General features: G+C 49.3%; 1 protein-coding gene across 2 annotated transcripts in view; it reads right to left on the reverse strand.

Moving 5' to 3' along the window:
* The window catches only part of LOC135896306 (facilitated trehalose transporter Tret1-2 homolog), a 70,297-nt gene that overhangs the window by 22,822 nt on the left and 29,540 nt on the right, over positions 1–17,935 (reverse strand). For both annotated transcript variants that reach the window (XM_065424667.2, XM_065424668.2), the window contains 4 exons: positions 14,056–14,317; positions 12,900–13,073; positions 7,050–7,295; positions 5,472–5,667 (listed from right to left, as the gene is read on the reverse strand). In XM_065424667.2, coding sequence (XP_065280739.1) covers positions 5,472–5,667; positions 7,050–7,295; positions 12,900–13,073; positions 14,056–14,317 — 878 coding nt within the window. The remainder of the gene's footprint in view (positions 1–5,471; positions 5,668–7,049; positions 7,296–12,899; positions 13,074–14,055; positions 14,318–17,935) is intronic.

The raw sequence follows: 17,935 nt of genomic DNA on the forward strand, positions 1-17,935 counted from the left end.
CAATCTGGGCTCCAGGACCCGGTACTCAGAGAATATGGAGATACTCCTGAACTTCTATTCTATTTTCGAGAGCGGCGTCGGCTCTACCAGGGGCCTGCGGAAGTTTGAGTGAAGCAGATGAGTAAACCCTCCGAAAGCTTCAGACCAATGCGTTGCTCTGCCCCCCAACAATTCGTTTCTGGGACTCTAAATCCAACTGGAAGTGCTCGAACTGTGGAGAGACCCCAGATGTATTTCACATGGAGTCGGCATGTAATCGAAACCCCTCTCTCGCACCTTTCGCATCCCCCACATGAGAGGCGGGGGAGACCGTTCTCGGCGTCTTCTCTGGACTGGAAGCACAAAGGGCCCTAGTCCAAAGGGCAAGAGCGGCGGCTGAGTCTTGCGGTGTCCTGGTCGCGTACAAGGAAAACATATCCCCTGGACGCCGGGGAGCCAACGCTGCGCGCCTATTGGCTCTCGCCGCTGCCCACTTATGCTAGCATGGCGGAACTCAGGGCCGCGGCCTCCTACGTTGCCTCCGAGATTTAAGTTTGTTTACGCTCCGACGATGTGCTGCCATCGCTGTGAACGCGATGCGGCAGTGGGGACTGATGCCCATTTGGTGATAGGAGCACTCATCACTTTCATTCTGGTGTATCCGAGGCACATGAAGAAACTTGAAAAGCTTCAAGAAACACCTGTGCAACGTTGCGCAATTGGGGTTGTGTGAAGGCCTTTGACAACGCCGCGCCTCGCTGCGGAAAGCCGCGTCGATCCGTTTTTAACGACGCTGAAAAAGCAATCACGCGGAACGGGGACACGCGCCACATCGAAAAGGAAGAAGACGGTGGTGGCGGCATGATCATGGAGCCATGAAATAGGCGATTCCTTAGCACGATCTTCTTTAGCAGGTCCGGTGATATCTGTGCTGCCGGCAACTGTGCACATCACTGCAGCAAGATATAACCAGTTTTCTTGAGCCGAAGACAAAAAGAAAGCCTTTCATTAGCAATCTCTGCAGCTTTCATGCATCTAAATTATCCTTGGAACCGACAATGGTGTCCTAACCGGCAATTCGAAGCATCATTTACAACGAGGCTGCGTTGCCGTATTGCAGCACTTAATTTTTATTGCACAGATGTGGTCTGGCGGTTTCCCCATTATGCTACCTTTGAAATGAGTCGGAATCCATTGATAATTTCCTTATTATCGCGTCGGCGGTTTTCTAATCATTGAAAACGATGTCTAGAAATTCCGCTTCATAATGTAGTACTGCGTTTAAGCAGTACTTTTCTACTCTCCCTTGGAGCAACGGTATTACGATACGGCAACAGGAAAGGCCATGTTCAATTTAGTATGTGACGCCTAAAGACTGCCTTATTAATATTTCCTAGTTTTCATATCTGATTTACTTCTACTTCATATTAAAAAATTCAAAAAGTAAAAGCACAAATTCTCAGGTAAAATTATTATTAACATTGCAAGAGGTGCTCGAGGTGCGTAGCGAACGTTGAAGAGAATACTATAACGTCGTCCAAGTAGCACAGGTACGTTAACCATTTGAAACCGTGAAGAAGGGAGTCCATCACGCGTTCAAAAGTGGCAGGGGCGTTAGATAGACCGAACGGCATCACTTTGAATTGATAAAGGCCATCGGGTGTTACAAAAGCATTGTTCTCGCGGTCGAGATCGTCCACGGAAATCTGCCAGTAGCCGGAGCGAAGGTCAGTAGAGGAGAAATAGCGAGCACCGTGGAGGCAGTCAACGGCGCCATCAATCCGAGGTAGGGGACACACGTCCTTTTTGGTAACCCTGTTAAGGTACCGATAATCCACGAAAAAGTGCCACGAGCCATTCTTCTTTTTGACCAATACAACAGGTGACGCCCATGGACTACATGACGGTTCAATAATGTTCTTGGCAAGCATTTTGCGAAATTCTGCGTGAATAACTTGACGCTCAGCCGGTGACACTCGATACGGGCGGCGATGAATAAAAGGGGCATCACCGGTATTAATTCGATGTTTAACAGCTGTAGTGTGGGCCAAAGGACGATCCTTAACGTCAAAAATATCGGGGTGGGAAAACAGAATGCGGTAGAGCTCACGAGCGTGCTCGGATGGCAAGTCGGGCGCAATAATTTTCTGTAAGTCTGGGATGGTACAAGTTGCTGACTGCGATGGTAGAGGAGGATCGGATGAATTGCGGTCTACTGCAGTAGATGCTACTGAGTGATCCTCGAATGAGCAATGCTGGTCCAAAGACATCCCACGTGGCAGAACTTGTGTTGTCAAGCCAAAATCGACCACTGGCAGGCAGACGCAATTCGCCATAATTGAAAAATCTGTTTGAGGTACTGTGATCCCGTGTGTAAGAAGGACGTCTTGCATAGGAGCCGCGATGTAGTGACCGTCGGGGACTGGTGGGGATGACACTAAGTCAACGTAATTCAGTGCCTAAGATGGCAAGCGAACGAAGTCGACGGAACTGAGGCGACTGGGGTGTGGTTTAGCGGGATCCAGAACAGGCAGGTCCAAGCGGAGAGTACTAGCGGAACAATCGATGAGAGCAGAATGTGCGGAGAGGAAGTCTAAGCCGAGGATTATGTCGTGGGGAGAGTGGGCAATGACTGTGAACAGCACGATAGTGGAGCGATCAGCGAAGGAGACACGTGCGGTACAAATATCAATTATGGGGGCTGTTCCGTCATTGGCGACATGGACAGGAGGAGTCATGGCGGGCGTGATAATTTTCTTGAACCGGCTACGAAGGTCAGCGCTCATTACTCACAAATGCGCCCCAGTGTCTATAAGAGCAGACACAGAAACACCGTCGGCTTGCACGTCAAGAAGGTTCAGATGAGGGGGCAACGCCAGTAGAGGATTTAGCGGCGTAGGGAGCGCAATGCAGCGTCACCTCGGGGCGCTGCATCGTCTAGTTTTCTGGCTGGGTGCGGTGTCCGAAGGGAGTCGGCGAATAGGCGCGACGGGGCTGGGGAGAGCGAGATTGTCGTTGTTGGGGCGAAGGCGAACGAGAATAGGAGCGGTTCGATGCAGGAGAATCAGCGGCGGCGTTATCGGAGCGTGCGGCATAGGGACGAGAAGGGCCACCTGGGGGGCGAGTAGGCGGTATAAGTACACCGGGTTGGGGAACTCCAGTGACTGCGACAGTGGCGAGAAATGTGCCCGATTCGATGGCAGTGGAAACAAATGGGCTTGCCGTCAGCAGTGCGCCATTCAGATGGGTTGCGGAAACGTGGTGGGCAAGATGATCCGGGACGGGGTGAAATCGAAGAAGCCGGGTGGATATCAGGGCGATGGGCCGAGCAGATGGTGTGAAGACCCATGTTTCGAACTCCTGGCGGACAACCGCCTGGATCAGGGCAACCCTGACTGCAGGTGCGTTGGTGGGACTGGAGTCGAAGGCAGCCGGATAGGCGGCCTCGATCTCACGCCGGACGATCCTGGTAACATCGCCAGTGTTGTTGTGCAAGGAGCGTCGGCACAGGAAGATGTCGCTGGAGTGTTTTTTGCAGACGGGCAAACTGCTGGTCAATACGTCGGCGTTTAGCGAGTTCCAGGCGGCGGCACTTTTTTATAACTGCATCCACTGTAGCCACGTTGTTGCAAACGAGCAAGTTGAAAGCATCCTCGGCAATGCCTTTGAGGATGTGGAAAACCTTGTCTGACTCAGTCATATGTGCGTCAACTTTGCGGCACAGAGCCAAGAGGTCCTGAATGTACATGACATAGGGCACTGTTGACGTCGGCACACGGCGGGAAAGCGCCTTCTGCGCGGCAAGTTGGTGACCATATGGGTTCCGAACAAGTCTCGAAGCTTTTGGTGAGCTCTAGACTGGTCTCGAGACTGGTGAGCTCATCGTAACCACACTCGAGATGTGCCACCGAGGTAAAAGACTACGTTGGTGAGCATGATAACACGGTCCCACCGGTTATTGCGGCTGACGTGTTCGTACAGGCTGATCCAGTCATCGACGTCTTCCCCATCTGTGCCCGAGAATACGCCAGGATCACGGGGAGCGGGGAGAGTGATGTAGTTCGTCGAAGTGGCAGCAGGTGTCGGAGCCGGTGGAGTCGAGTTGTCGTCGCCAGGAGCCATGAAGGAAGGCTCGACGTACTGTTCACTGCGAAGTTCCGTGACGTGGTACAGGGAACGTCCACCTCGACCAGATATGTTACGTAGGAAGAAGCAGATGGAAAGCTATATACGAGTATATTTACACGCAAATACGCAGCGCTTGGCATAGAGGCAACAGCCCGCGCTAGCCTCTAATCGTCGTCGTTGTCTTCACGCTGCTCGCCTCTTCGTGATCGCAAATACTATGCCGTAGCAATATTAAAGCGAAAGCTTTACTGGCCGCGAACTTGCGATTTCGCCATGGGGGTGCTCCGAAGGGGCACATGACACCCCTAGTCACTACTGCGCATGCCCCACTAGTAGCACCGAGCCACAGGTGTTCCGCCGCTGCGCCGCGTCGCAGTTTCGTATGACGTCGCACCACGTTCCTCGTCGTTGCGCTCGCCTCCACTCGCTTCGCCAACTGCCTCACATGCCTGATAACACGTCGGAGAATTGAAAAGCAGAGCTCGCGTGCGCAGCAACCACAGTTGAGGTGGCAGTATGGACGTCGACAATTCTGATAAGCAGGAAGAGGCTTGGAATCGACATTGGAACGAGATGGAGAGGAAAAGAATCGCCCAGGAAACACACTAACAGCGCGCTGAACGACTGGCTAAAAGCCGCAATATAGCTAGACAACCAGACTAACCTGGACTTGCAATCAAGATTAACCAAGGGTAACCATGCTATGCCTTAGCTTTCGCTACGTATATCCTGGCTTAGCCGAGCTACGCCACTGCCAATTTTTTCTATCTCGGCTAATAATGAGCCGATCTGAAAAATTTTGCGGCAGAAAGCTCCCTAGAGGACACCTAACAACTTCTAGCGTATAACCAAAATATGCTATGGGGCCTGGTGAGGGGCCCTTTAAAGGCGAAGCTTAACCGTCCTTCGAATTTTGTGTTGCACTCTCGAGGAATCTAGACCACATAACGTAATTCCTAGTTCGATCGGTTTACGATAAAGTAATAAAAATGACAGACAAAATTTGTCAGAAGTCCTTTAACATTCCCTCCTGTTCTTCACAAATGTAAATAAACTCAGTCTGCGCTTAAGTTATTTCGCGAAATTACCGCAAATAGCGGATAACGTCTACCTAACGCTTTCGAGCAATTTCTTACAAAATATTTTACGAAGTCTAATTCAGCCGCGAACACTTTACCTCGCATGCATCTCGGCCATACTACTTACGCCCTTTTCACAGCCGCTCACTCGACAGCCGTCATTGACACTGTACAGTTTCCTTTTCCCTTAACTGTTCACTGAAAATCGCTGCAGATGAAACGACACTCGGAATAAATAATGCCCCGAAAGACACGTGCTTAGGTGAGCCCGAGATGAGCACTTACCGACCATGTAAAAGGCAACGAGGAGCACCGGTACCCGGTCGAGCACATCGCGTTCGCGGTCTTCGCCCTCCGAGCGTGCGTGCGACACGGCCCCCATTGCTATCAGCGCGAAGACGCACATGTGCGATGACACAAGCAGCAGACGCCTCCGGCTCACCATGTCCATCAAAGCGACAGCTACCATGGTGGCGAAAACCTGCGCGCCGATCGAGGTTGGCCCATCAGTTTACTGTATTTCCACAAAGCGAAGCCGAGAATGGAGAAAAAAAAAGCATTCAGCGCAAAACTCTTAGTGAGTCATGCCCTTTTTTCTTATTGGTCTCACAAGCAGCACGCGTAAGGGTATTTTACTTCATCACTATGTCCGCCACTGGTGTCAGCACTTCACGAGGGTCTCCTCTCACGCGCAGCATTCTTAGTTTCCTTTGAGGCACTTTATCGTAAGTAGGTAGGCTGGTTCCGGTTTCACCTAATTTCGGCCCTCTTCATTTACCTGCCCGATGGTGAGATTGCGCAAGGGTTCACCAGCCAACACAACTGCTGAACCCTTGTCCATATCAAGTCACCAGAAGCACGAGCACTCACGTAGTGCTTATGCCAACTAGCAATTTGAGACTCTTGCACAAGCTGCATGTCGCACAACAACTTCCTGAAAATAGAAAAGAGTTCGTGCGCGCGTTATATACGAAGAAATGGAACGCGCGAAAAAATGTCCATCACGTCCATTTTATCGCATAACAGCAATTTGTTCATGAGGGCTTCAGCGCCAGCTACCCGCGCAGTGTAGCGCCTTTACAGGATGGCTGCACCTTGACAGAGAGCTGGTTATCACGTTTCTTCCACGGAGTCCAATAAGTCATCCGTCATGCCATCGCCATCGCCTTGCTGCTCTCGTCCAGAAACCCTCGCGTAAAAGCGGCAGTTGCTTGCTTTAGGTAAACATTTACGTCTATCTGGTAACGCTTTGCGCAGCACCAAACGATGCTACTTAGCCAGGTACCTGCAAAATGCTTCGCATAACGTCGATTCCTTCAGTGCATGGGATGTGCATAGTGTTAATGGATAGAATACGAGAACTGATGCAAATGTGGTGTGCAATACGACTCGTTCGAGGAAATGAGAACGTCCCGAGTGCGGGCCCTTGATCGAGCGCTCTGCAAGCAACATAACCCAATTCCAGCAACCTTTTGCAAACGCTGCTCACCATGAACAACATAATGAGACTTAAGGGTGAGGGTGGAACACTGCGTTAGGGGTCGACACCATGTAGCAGAAACTTATTCGCGAAGGTGTACCAGCCACAGAAGGCTGGTGCTACTGTGTCGGCATCAACAGTCACATCTGAGCGGCGAATCGCAAGCTTGTACAGGTTATTCCAGCTCCTTTTCTGCTCACATGACCGAGAGCCATTTAGACATTTAGAGCCATGACAGAGAGCATTTAGACCTCGTGCCAAGCGCATGCAATACTACCTTCAAGACCGCTGGAAATCCGATACCTTGCCATTCCTGCGACCCTATCGCAGCGGCAAGCATTCGATTCCGCTGGCACCACTACACTCTTGCCAGTCACACTCACCTGCAGAGTGGCAATGAGAATGGAGCAGTCCGCTTCCTTAATTCGCAACCCGGCGTCGGCGAACAGGTGGAACGTGTAGAAGATGATCATGTTGATTCCTGAGAACTGCTGCAGGAAGTTGACTTGCGCGGCCAGCAGTGCGTGCGACGGCGGCAGTGGCGCTGTCACGTACACCATCTCGATGGCCATGCACTCCTCTTCGGCTCGGGCTCCTCGAATTTGAAGTAGGCACTCGAGCCCTTCGGCCTGCGTGGTCGTCTGTAGTACAGTGCCTGTCCCCGTGGTCACCGGTAGCGTGCCTCACAGCTACCGCAATGCATGTCACGCAGCCGCGACAACTGCCGAAGATGACGCGCATCGAGGCAGGGCAATTCGGAGGCGGGGCAATCGTGCTTGCAACTCTGTTCGGTCGCGCGTCAAGTGTGCCAGCCAATGTACCACGGCAGTTACACTGACGTGACGGAACACAAGTAACCAGTTATGCAGCTCAAAGTGCGTGCAGTGCGCAGATCAGGCGGGAGCTTGTGGTGTTATTTACTTTTTTTTAGTCTGGTCATTTCAATTTGTAGGAAGGTTACAATCATATTTTTACCAGTATAGCAAAATAACCATCGCTAAGGAAAGTTCATGTTGCCGTACAATCTTGAATCTACCACCTCTTCCCACCGCTTCATGGAAAAAAAAACAAGAAAAAAACCTGGCTCTGCCAGTTTTCTATGATTGCAAGCGGGCTATGTATTCTAACGTTGGCATTAGGCGGTCGGGTAAATATCTTGATGTGGTTTCTTAAAAAGCCGAGGCGTCACAAAAGCGGCCGATGTAGCGCAGTTAAGGGTATTCGAAAATGCAAATTTTCTAATTGAATTCAATACGAATACTATGGAGAAAACGCTTTAGAATAACGAATCGAATTGAATACGTATTGCTCGAGGAAAAACACTTTGCGTGCCAAGTTTCCAAAAATTGTGAAATGCTCTCTGGAGTTTCTTTAGGAACAAAAGGCTTCTTTGTCGTATTTGACACATGTAATGACGTTAACAAGTTGATGTCAGCTCAACTGAGAAGCTTGTAAATGAGAAAAAAGTGAAAGTACAATCATCCCTGGTGCACCATGACATTTAAAGCAATTAAGAAAAAGAAAGACAAAAAGGTATAACACATCCGAGATGCGTAAATAGAGTGTAGTGCTCGTTGAAGGAGCTAAGGGCAAAACTAAACCACGGGGCTTTGTTTTGAAGGAATCCAGAAATGGCGAGATTGGCCAAAATAATGAATTGATCTGTCTAATTAGAGACATCAATTCCTTGGCTGCCTAAGGTGTGAAATGCTTACCCAACGATCGCTAACTCTTGTGCGCAGGTGACATCATCCCTGTGTCTGTTCAGCAACTAGATGGTCTCCACAAGAACCACCGGTTCTTCATAAACAGAATCAATCTTATGAGTCTCAATTTGCAGTAGCCATTTTCCCTGTAGACTGCAAAGGCTGTTGCTGTCTCCTATAGTATTCCAACGAAACGAATTGCCTACAACGTCCAATAGTGATTTATTGAATCAATTACGAATCGTTTAATAAAGACTACTCGAGTCTCATTCCAAATTTTGATTATTCGCCCACCACAGGGCCCAGTGGTGAGGTTTGTGGTGGATTCAGGGCTACTAAATTTCGAATGAGCAGAGAACCACAGCATCACATGGCGAAGGGTCAATAGGGAAGAACGCTTTGCCAGGGTGGCTGTGACTTTTTGGCCGTGTATTTGCTGCAGTGTGCTATGGGAGATTATGACGATGGCGGCAGTTACTACTGTAGCGATGCCACAACTGTCTAGGGGGCTGATGCGGGAGGGGGGGGGGGAGGGGGCGTGCGGCTATAGACTCTTTTCACTGACTAGTTGACTCAGTATAAACTGATGGCGCTGGCGCTTCGCCTAGCCGGAGGTGTACAATAGCAATGTTCACAATAGGGCTTCAGAAACATTGGTTATGGCAATTCATCGTGGGTTTGTTTTCTTTTATTTTATTTTTCTTTCTTTAACCTAGGTAGGACATTAGGCGAGTGCTTGTTGGCGCAACCCGCCACCCCGTTCCAAAGGCGACGCTCATTCGACCGTGTTCGCCGCTATCGTTGTGCTATAAGTGTAGCCTGTTTTTGTGGGCACAGGTGCGCCCAATAAAACGGCTTTTTCGTTAATCACAGTATTGCTACTGTGTTCTTGAACGCCACCACCTCGTGACAATATAAAATTCTTCCGCTGGTTTCACTATATCTTTGAGATTGCTGATGATATTACCCTGCCCATCTTTCGGTGCATTCATCTTGGTTTGTCCTATTCCAAGTTTCTGTCTCACTGATTTCATGCAGCGTCCATTGTTTACTGCTTCCTCAATCTTTTTCGCGTTCTAATTTCGAATATTCCTTATTTTCTCCTTCTTGATCAGATTTGGCAGTTCCGTGAAATCTATGTGATCTCTTAAGTGGGACACTTTTATTATTTGTCGTTTCATTTTTAGGTCCTTCGTTACTTGGGAGAGCTTTCCTAATGGTTCCTCTATTGCCTTACCTTCCACTTCAATTGCTGCTTCTAAGCCAGCTCAGTTACGGTTTCATTCATTGCCTCGATGTCATCTTCATCTCTCTGTTCTAAGGCTGAATTTTAGTTTGCAATTTCGAACCTGAATTGGTTTGCTTGTACCTTTAATGCGTCTAGGTTGGCCTGTTTCTTCCTAAGCAATTTTACTCTTTCTCTTTTCAAATTGAGGTGAATCCTATGCCTCAGTTACCTATGATCACTTCCCCTTACCCTACCTAACACTTCTACATCCTGCACTACGCTGGGATGGGCAGAAAGTATGACATGAATTTCAGTTCTTGTTTCACCATTAGGGCTTTTCCAGGTCCACTTTTTCTTCCAACGCTTCCTGAAGAAGGTGTACATTATTCACAGCGTATTCTTTCCCGCGTATTCTACCAACATCTCTCCACGAGTATTCCTAGAATCCGCGCCGTAGTTACAAGTTGCTCGTTCCCCAGCATGCTTCCCCCCCCCCCGCCTTTTGCATTGAAGTCGCCCATGACTACACTATACTGAGTTTGCACTTTTCACATCGCTAATTCAAGATCTTCATAAAAGTGTTCTATTTGTTCATTATCGTCACTAGATGTTGGAGCGTAGGTTTGCACTACCTTTATTCTACCCCTCCAATTCAACTTTATTACGAGTACTGCCACCATGTTTTCAATAATGTAGAATTTGTCAACGTTGCCCGCTATGTTCTTATGGATCAGGAATCCTACTCCGAAGAGCTTCTCTGGTAGTTCTCTAAAGCAGAGGACGCGGCCAGTTGTCAGGACTGTATGAGCCTCAACAGTTCCAACCTTACTATGGCCAATGATATCCCAAACAATGCCTTATAGTTTCTCAAGGAGTCCTGCTAGGCTAGCTTCACTCGAGAGAATTCGGGTGTTAAACGCTGCAAGGGTCTGTTTCCACCGGCGGCCTATCCGGGTCCAGGTATTCTCAGCACCCTTTACTGCCTTACAGGCCTTAACTCCGCCTTTGTAGGTGCTCAGCTACTGCTGGGGACTCAGGGCTCTTTTTTCTTTTTTTGCCCGCGGAATCTTTATTGAGGATTCTCCTTGCGAAACTCCCAATTTAGCGAAATCTTCTATTATTTCTTGTTTTGCTTTGAAGGGCCCCTATGCCACTGGAGCTCGAAGGTGAGCGAGTGGTTTCCCTTTCGCCTTCTCTGCTCTCCCCACGGGGCGCTACTTCCTCCACGTCGCGTACTTCTCTAGGAGGCATGTATACGCTACGTCATTAACGAACGACACATCGGTGCTGTTTAATTCCTTGATAACACGATCAATTTCCGCCTGTTTAGGCTTCGCGCTTTTGGGCAACACGCTGTTGCCACTGAACGCGCATTGCGAAACGCGCTGCACGAGGTCAAATTCGTTTATTGCGAACGACAGGCAAGCGAGACGACGAGGAACAGTGGGCGTGCGATTGCGTGGGAAAATGATCAGAACTGATGCTCAGAACTGATGATCTTAATGATCAGAACTGATGATCTTAATGATCAGAACTGATGCTCCTGGTGTGTGGACTTGTCGACAGCTTTCACACGGGACCTAGTGGCAACACGAAATGTGCAGGAATCAGGAGTGCCCAGGAGAGAGCATGCGATTGCTTTTCTAATGTGTTTTTCGGGGGCTTTCAGGGGTTTCTATCCGCGTTTGCATCTATTCATGTTTGTATCTAACCGTTTTTCCGCCAACGTGGTTCATTGGGTAGTCCGTGGCAGAATGGTTAGAGCATCAGGCTGTTATGCTGAGGTAACAGACTTGGAAAATACCATCGAGCCAACGTAGCTCAATGGGTATGCGCCAATGCGTGCATACGTGCCGCTTTTCAACGCACTCCTTTGATGCCGACATGAATTCCTGCATATGCGGGACCGCGCAGGCACCGCTCATGGAAGAAACTATAGGAGGCCGACTTGGAGTACGCGGTATGTGCGAGCAGGTGCGTGCTGCTTTTCAATGAGCGCCTTTGACGCTACCTTAGGTGAGTAAGTAGGTGCCACTGGGAATGTGCCGCGCTACAATGCAGAAAAATATCCTTTAAATTTCTGCGACGCTGAGCGTAATCAAGCCCACGTCACAAGGGCTTCTAAAGTGCAGCAACCCGGCGCGTTATCAGGCTGCGCCACAATTTCACTGGGTATGTGCCGCTTTTCAATGGACGCCGTTCACGCCAATGGTTATGCGGGCTGTACCATGAATTCACTGGGTACGTATCGCTCTCCAATGAAGCTCTCACCTGGTTCAGTCCATGCGTACGTCTCATTGGGTGCGCGACAAGCGAGGGAACAATTCTCAGCGTTCTTCTCGTCTAGGCGGCCTTCACTTCTCGTCTAGGCGGCCACGCGCGGCCTCCTCGGCAGCGCTACAAGACGGCGCAGCGATTACAGAACAAAGTGCGAAAATGAACCAGGTTGTAGCATGACGCCATTTCTAAGCGTTCAACCACGCACCACAGCGCCCTACATTTCGTATGCCAGCGCAGGATTCTCGGAGGCAGCGTTAGATGGCGTCGAGTCTCCTCAGGGACGGCTGAAAGGGGAGACCCGCAGCATTACATGCCTCTTACATATCTCGTTTCGGTGGTGGCAATAGGGTGTGTCGCAATATTTAGTTAATGCTAACGATTTTAACGCGACAGCATTAAATGCCCCGTGTCGCAGAAAGTCCGGTATCGGTGTTTGATGCCGACACACCCGTAAGCGAAAATTCCCGTTTATATTTAGGTGTATGTATATGCCTCGCCTCGCTTTATGACATCCGGTATACGCGGGTTATATTGCCACGCCATACTATCACTAAAGTAGTTCATACCTTGTTTTACATTCTTGACCCACTTATTCTGCCGAATTTATAGAATGACAGCCCACAAACGAATTTCACGTAACAAAACACCGACAGCGCAACTTCTTTACGTTAAATAGTCTCAAATGAAGATATTAAATGTGCGAAACAATAACAGAAACCTGGCAATAATGTAATTTCTTTGGCGCGACTGTGCACTATCTTCGGGATCGGCCCACGCAAGAGGCCCCGTTTCAACCACAAATCTCGCCTTCAAGCATAGTATTCACCGCCTGCGTTTCCCGGTAAACATTACGCTTTCGTACGCGGCAGTTGCCGGCAGACGTGACGAGCAGTGAGGGATCTTTGAATGCTATCGCGCTGAGGGCTGCCCATATTTTATTATTATTATTATTATCAGAGGCCACTATCAGATCAATCATCATTCTATTATGAAAGCCATTAAAGCAGGTGCTGGCTGACCTTCCTACCCGACAGCAGGTGCCAGCGCGGCGACTCCACGCAGAACATAGAGCAGACGCAGAGCAGGGCTGCCGGTACCATGCAGGCCAGGGCGAGATAATCCCAGGTGAGAAAGCGGCCCAGCAGGTAGGCATACATGATGCCCACTGTTATGGTCATCTGCAGCATGCCACCCTGCAATCGCCCGCCGTGCTGGTCATGCACTTGCGCGGACAAGAAATACGTTCACGCAGCCACTCGCATCCGTCATAAGGCGCGGCTATTACCTACTGCTGCAAATCTGCGAAGTTTTGGTAATGCCCTGGCTGAGTGACTATAGCAATTTGCTCGTAAGCACAGATTTCGCTGGCTTGATTTCTAACGCCTGCGGGTTCCACGCTTCGGGCGCAAATTGACTTATATATAGTTACCAGACCATCAAGATCATCGAAAGGGCGCCAACGATGGTCTAGCTCTACCTTAAAATTCGCAAGGAATGATTCTCGCTGCATAACTGAAGAGACACGCCGTAAAATTAAAGAAGAAGAAGGTCAGCTGCCGAGAGAAAATATGCTCGATCCTCTTGGTGGGCTAGCTGGTGCATACATGTCAGCGTATTTGTCTGTGGGAAAGAAAACAGCCACACCAGATCACTTTGACAGGATGAGCGCAGGGGAAAATTTCGCTCGTACTGCCAATGTGGTCTTCAGCGTGCTACCCTAATATTTATGTGCTACCCTAATTTTTATGTGCAGTTGATTATTGTAACGAAAACGCGCACACGCTGACGCTTGTGTTGCTGAAACTGGAAAAGTCTGGCCTCTCAACGGACTCATCTTAGTAGAACTGCACTTGGATCTAAGGTTGAATACCATCCTCGACCTTGGTGCAAGAGAGAATCATCCACCAGTGAGAGAGTTGTTACAAAAAAAAAAACGGTAAATCACGCTGGCTTGTTCCATGCTTACCAATCGAGGTCTCCGGCCGCATGGAAAAAAATGAGCAAGATGCCCAAAGGCTGAATAAAGATCGAAAGGGTGAGATTCTCCCTTACCGTTTAACATTCTATAGTAATACGTAATGTCGAAAGAGCATCCCAGCACATGCTTCAAGCAATGCGACGAGACCGAACGTAAGCGGTGGCAGAATCTCAGCAACGCCTCTGTGCCGTGCTCACCATGGTGCCGCGGTTGTGGGGCAGCGTGATCTCGGCGACGTAACAAGGTGCCACGAGCGATACAAGGCCCATAGAGAAGCCAGTGACGAAGCGACCCGAGTAGATGTGGACAGTGTTTCCACGCGACAGGTACGTCACCGTCCATCCACACATGAAGCCGAGGGAGATGACCGTCAGCATGGTCTTGCGGCCCAGCGCCTGCGCCACACTGCCACTCACCACTGCACCAAGAACGGCACCAATGGTCATCAGGGCGTCGTACCTGCACGGCACGAGTAATCCAGTCGTGCAGCATGCGCAAAAAAATCGCACCTTTATCCTAGGGGTGAAGCCTTTATAGCGATTGCAGTGCATTAGAAGATTACACGAAGTAAGACTGTCTTTGTAGGCGCAGTAAAAAGCGCAAGTAGAGTTTGTTCATTCCTTTGTGAAGTTGACCAAGTCTGTTGAGCATGTTAATCAGCCTTGATGAATCAAGAGGCAGGTTAGAGATTAGGAACTGGGAGAAATATTGGAGCGAAAATATTTACAATGCCATATCCCTAAATTTTAGGACAACATAGGAGGTAAACAAACAAGTAGGTAGCGCCTTACTGTGTTGAACCTCGCTGTTGGACCACCAAGTGGTTACAGCCCAGGCTAGCGATACATCGTAGTCTCCCTGATATAGCAGCTTAGTGATTAGAGCCAAGACCGAAAGGAATGGGTGCCATACAGCCTTTGTATACATTTTAGTAAACAGATAAAAAGGTGAGGCGGCAACTGCTGGCCCGTCCCGACATTCCAAGAGCCAAAATGAAGTCACAGTTAAATTTAGCCCACTGCCTACTGGGTTGTGCAGGAACTCGTTAGCACAGTTATTAGACTTTAGGCAAGCATTCGGCACTTTTTCCCATCGCGGCTCTCTTTCTCTCTTCTATTCGCATTCTCCAAGCAATGCCTAGCTGCATTGGTGCTGCTAATTTCTGTCGTCATGCTTGTGCGAAATATGTCCATGGGTGCGCTATCCTAGAATACCAGAAGCGGCACGCGCGCCCACAATTAGCAAACACTCCGTCAAAGAAGTGTTTTTGTTTCACCCATGGCTGCCACTTCATGAGGCCTCCGCGAGCATCCAACGACTGGGCAGTTCACCCGTTGGGGACTTCTAGGCACTGTCTTCGCGCAGGTAGGAGACCGCGGAATCCATTCTAGTCATTGTAGTGCCTTGGCCGTTGGTAGTTAGACCTGACAAAAATAAGGCTGCATGCGAAGTCATCGCCCCCCCCCCCAACCTATGGCGACAGTGGTACCGTTCCCACTTTCATGCATAAGAGTCAGAAGGTTATTACGCCTGCAATCTAGCGCTGCAAGCAAAGTCGATTACAGTGCAGAGAGAATCGATAAAGCGTTTTTATACTTCTTTGCGCCACTTCGCCGGTAATACACACTTGGCGGATGCGCTTTTTAACAATGCAGTAAACTTGCGCTTATTAGATAAACACACGTGATGCCAACGTGGCTAGGAGAGCGCATGAGGCCACGCAGCCACCCTTCGCAATCGAACGTTCCGCGCTGCCACTCCTTTCACCATCTCACTGCGTGGTGCCTCCGAAACATAAAGCCGAGTATCGGAGATCACGCAATCTGCCGTTGGCGTGACTTCCAACACTGGGACGTGGCGAAACAGCGTGCATCAAAGTGCCATCCTTCTTGCTTTGAGCGCTCGCTCTCGTAGAATTGCTTGACTGAACAATTGTATCAGCGAAATTGTCATGTGCACGACTCTAGCAGCTTCATTAAAGCGAAACATTCTTTGCCTGTTCTATTAGATTAAGCCTTCTTCATTGTTTCCTCGCTAAATATATGTATGTATATACGTATACGGCTGCTGTCTGACATTACAGACAAGTTGGGTCACTGGAACGGGCCACTGAGCATCTCCCCGAGTGGACGGATTCGGCACTGGGTATGTGCAACTGAATATGTGCCACTGGGTATGTCCATTCTTGGCCCGTCCCCTTCCCTAGAAAGCATGTACAACTGCGACACAAGGAGTATAATGCCTTAAATGTATTTAGATAAGGACTGCTCACGTGGGAAGCGCAGCCGCATCAGACGTGCTTCGTATATGGGCTCTGTGTCTTTTCAGCGTTTCAGTGAATATTCTCACCGTGAACTTACGAATCCTGGTGCACAGGACTCAGAACCCCTGCGGAATTAGTGGACAGTGTTCCTTTTCCACAGTTACCCGCACCTTTTCTTCAGCGAATGATATTTACTCCTGATCGACGGGCGAGGCCTAACGATTCCTAGGCATAGCTCACGTACGAAAGTGCCGGCTGGCGGCCGCGGCTAAGCGTACGGCATCATAGACTCTAAGAACGCCTTCCTGCCCTTCGTAGAACCAATCAAGCAAATAGAACGCCCCACAGAAGCTGCCATGGCCTCTTGGAAATTGGAACGCCAGCTGAACGCTGCCGGGAACGACAACGAGTCTGGATGACAACGTGGAGCACGAAGACGGTGACGTATCGGACTGGAGCGTGGTCAACTACCTAAGATACGGTAAACGAAGACAAGAGCGAAGAACAATCGTATCGGGTAAGTAGGCCTCCTTGGATTTGGAATTTTGTAGTACAACAATCTCCTTTGACTACGAAATTGTCCCAATATATCAGCACTGACCTAGGGCCCTGGTATGCTTCCTATGTCACGGGCTGTGCCAAATGGCCAAGTTCTGTACCTCGTCAACAGTATGTTGGCACTGCGGTCTAACGCATAAGGAAGATAATCATTGTTAAGAGCGACCGTTTGGCGTTGCCTGCCAAGCAGTGAGGCCCATTTCTCTTGACCGCAACTGTCCCACTAAAGAATGTAAAGCCGGAAGCTTTCCAGCACCTCCAAGATATCTCTTTCTGATGAAATGGAGCGTAGAGACCAGAAACCAGCATCAGTAAATTGTACCGGCACTTCTCTGAAGACATGGTCGCAGATAATAACCTTAACAGAGCAAGAATAACGGTAAGGTTGAGAATAGGCTCCAGAATTTCGAGCAAGTTCCAAAAACAGATGGAAAACTTCATACAACAGAAATTAGATGGAACACGCAACAACAGATGACATCTTGAATTCAACCATCCAAAGCACAGCACCACTCGGAAAAGCTAAAAATCATCCGCACCATCAGCCCCCAAGAAACCTTCTCTGGCCCCACCAGAGCACGCCTTGCAATGCAAAGCTACGGCACTACCAAAGACCGAAACGCAGCGTGAGCCCCAGAACTGCCTTCGTGCTCCCAAACGAAAATCTCTCCTTACAAAGGACTGGGAAATGAACGCCGCTTCACGATAAATTGAGCTCCCGTATGGAGGCGATTGAGCGAGCCATCGAACAACAGGAACAGGTTATCGTACAACACATAGAGGTCAACGAGTGGGAGCTTGGCGAGTATAAGGCTACTTTCGATGAATGCAAGTGGAATTAGCAGCGCACCAGCAACCAAAGCATGGAATTATAACGAAAACTCCCGATTATATATGTATTCAATAGAACATCAGGAGCATCTCTCAGAATGTCCAAGCTTTAAGGTATCAAATAGACCAATACAAAGTCATTACTCTGCTTCAAGAAACTAGGAGCCCAGTTTCCATACATAATTCTGAAGCCTTCGCGCTCCCAATAACTACTACCGTTTGTGGAAGGGCGAAGACCTTGTGCCCTTGCAGAAAGGATAGGTAGCGGTACGCAAGTTCACAAGTCATGCAGTGAAATATTCATGGAGGCAGCGCAGGTGAGCAATGAATACAGTGGGCTCGTGGCAGTCAAGCTGGCTCTACCCAGCAAAGGCAAACAGCACTCGTTGGTGGTGTCCTCAGTCTACTACCGACCCCGTAGCAGC

Source organism: Dermacentor albipictus, chromosome 3 (assembly GCF_038994185.2).
Source record: "Dermacentor albipictus isolate Rhodes 1998 colony chromosome 3, USDA_Dalb.pri_finalv2, whole genome shotgun sequence".
NCBI classification, from domain to species: Eukaryota; Metazoa; Arthropoda; class Arachnida; order Ixodida; family Ixodidae; genus Dermacentor; species Dermacentor albipictus.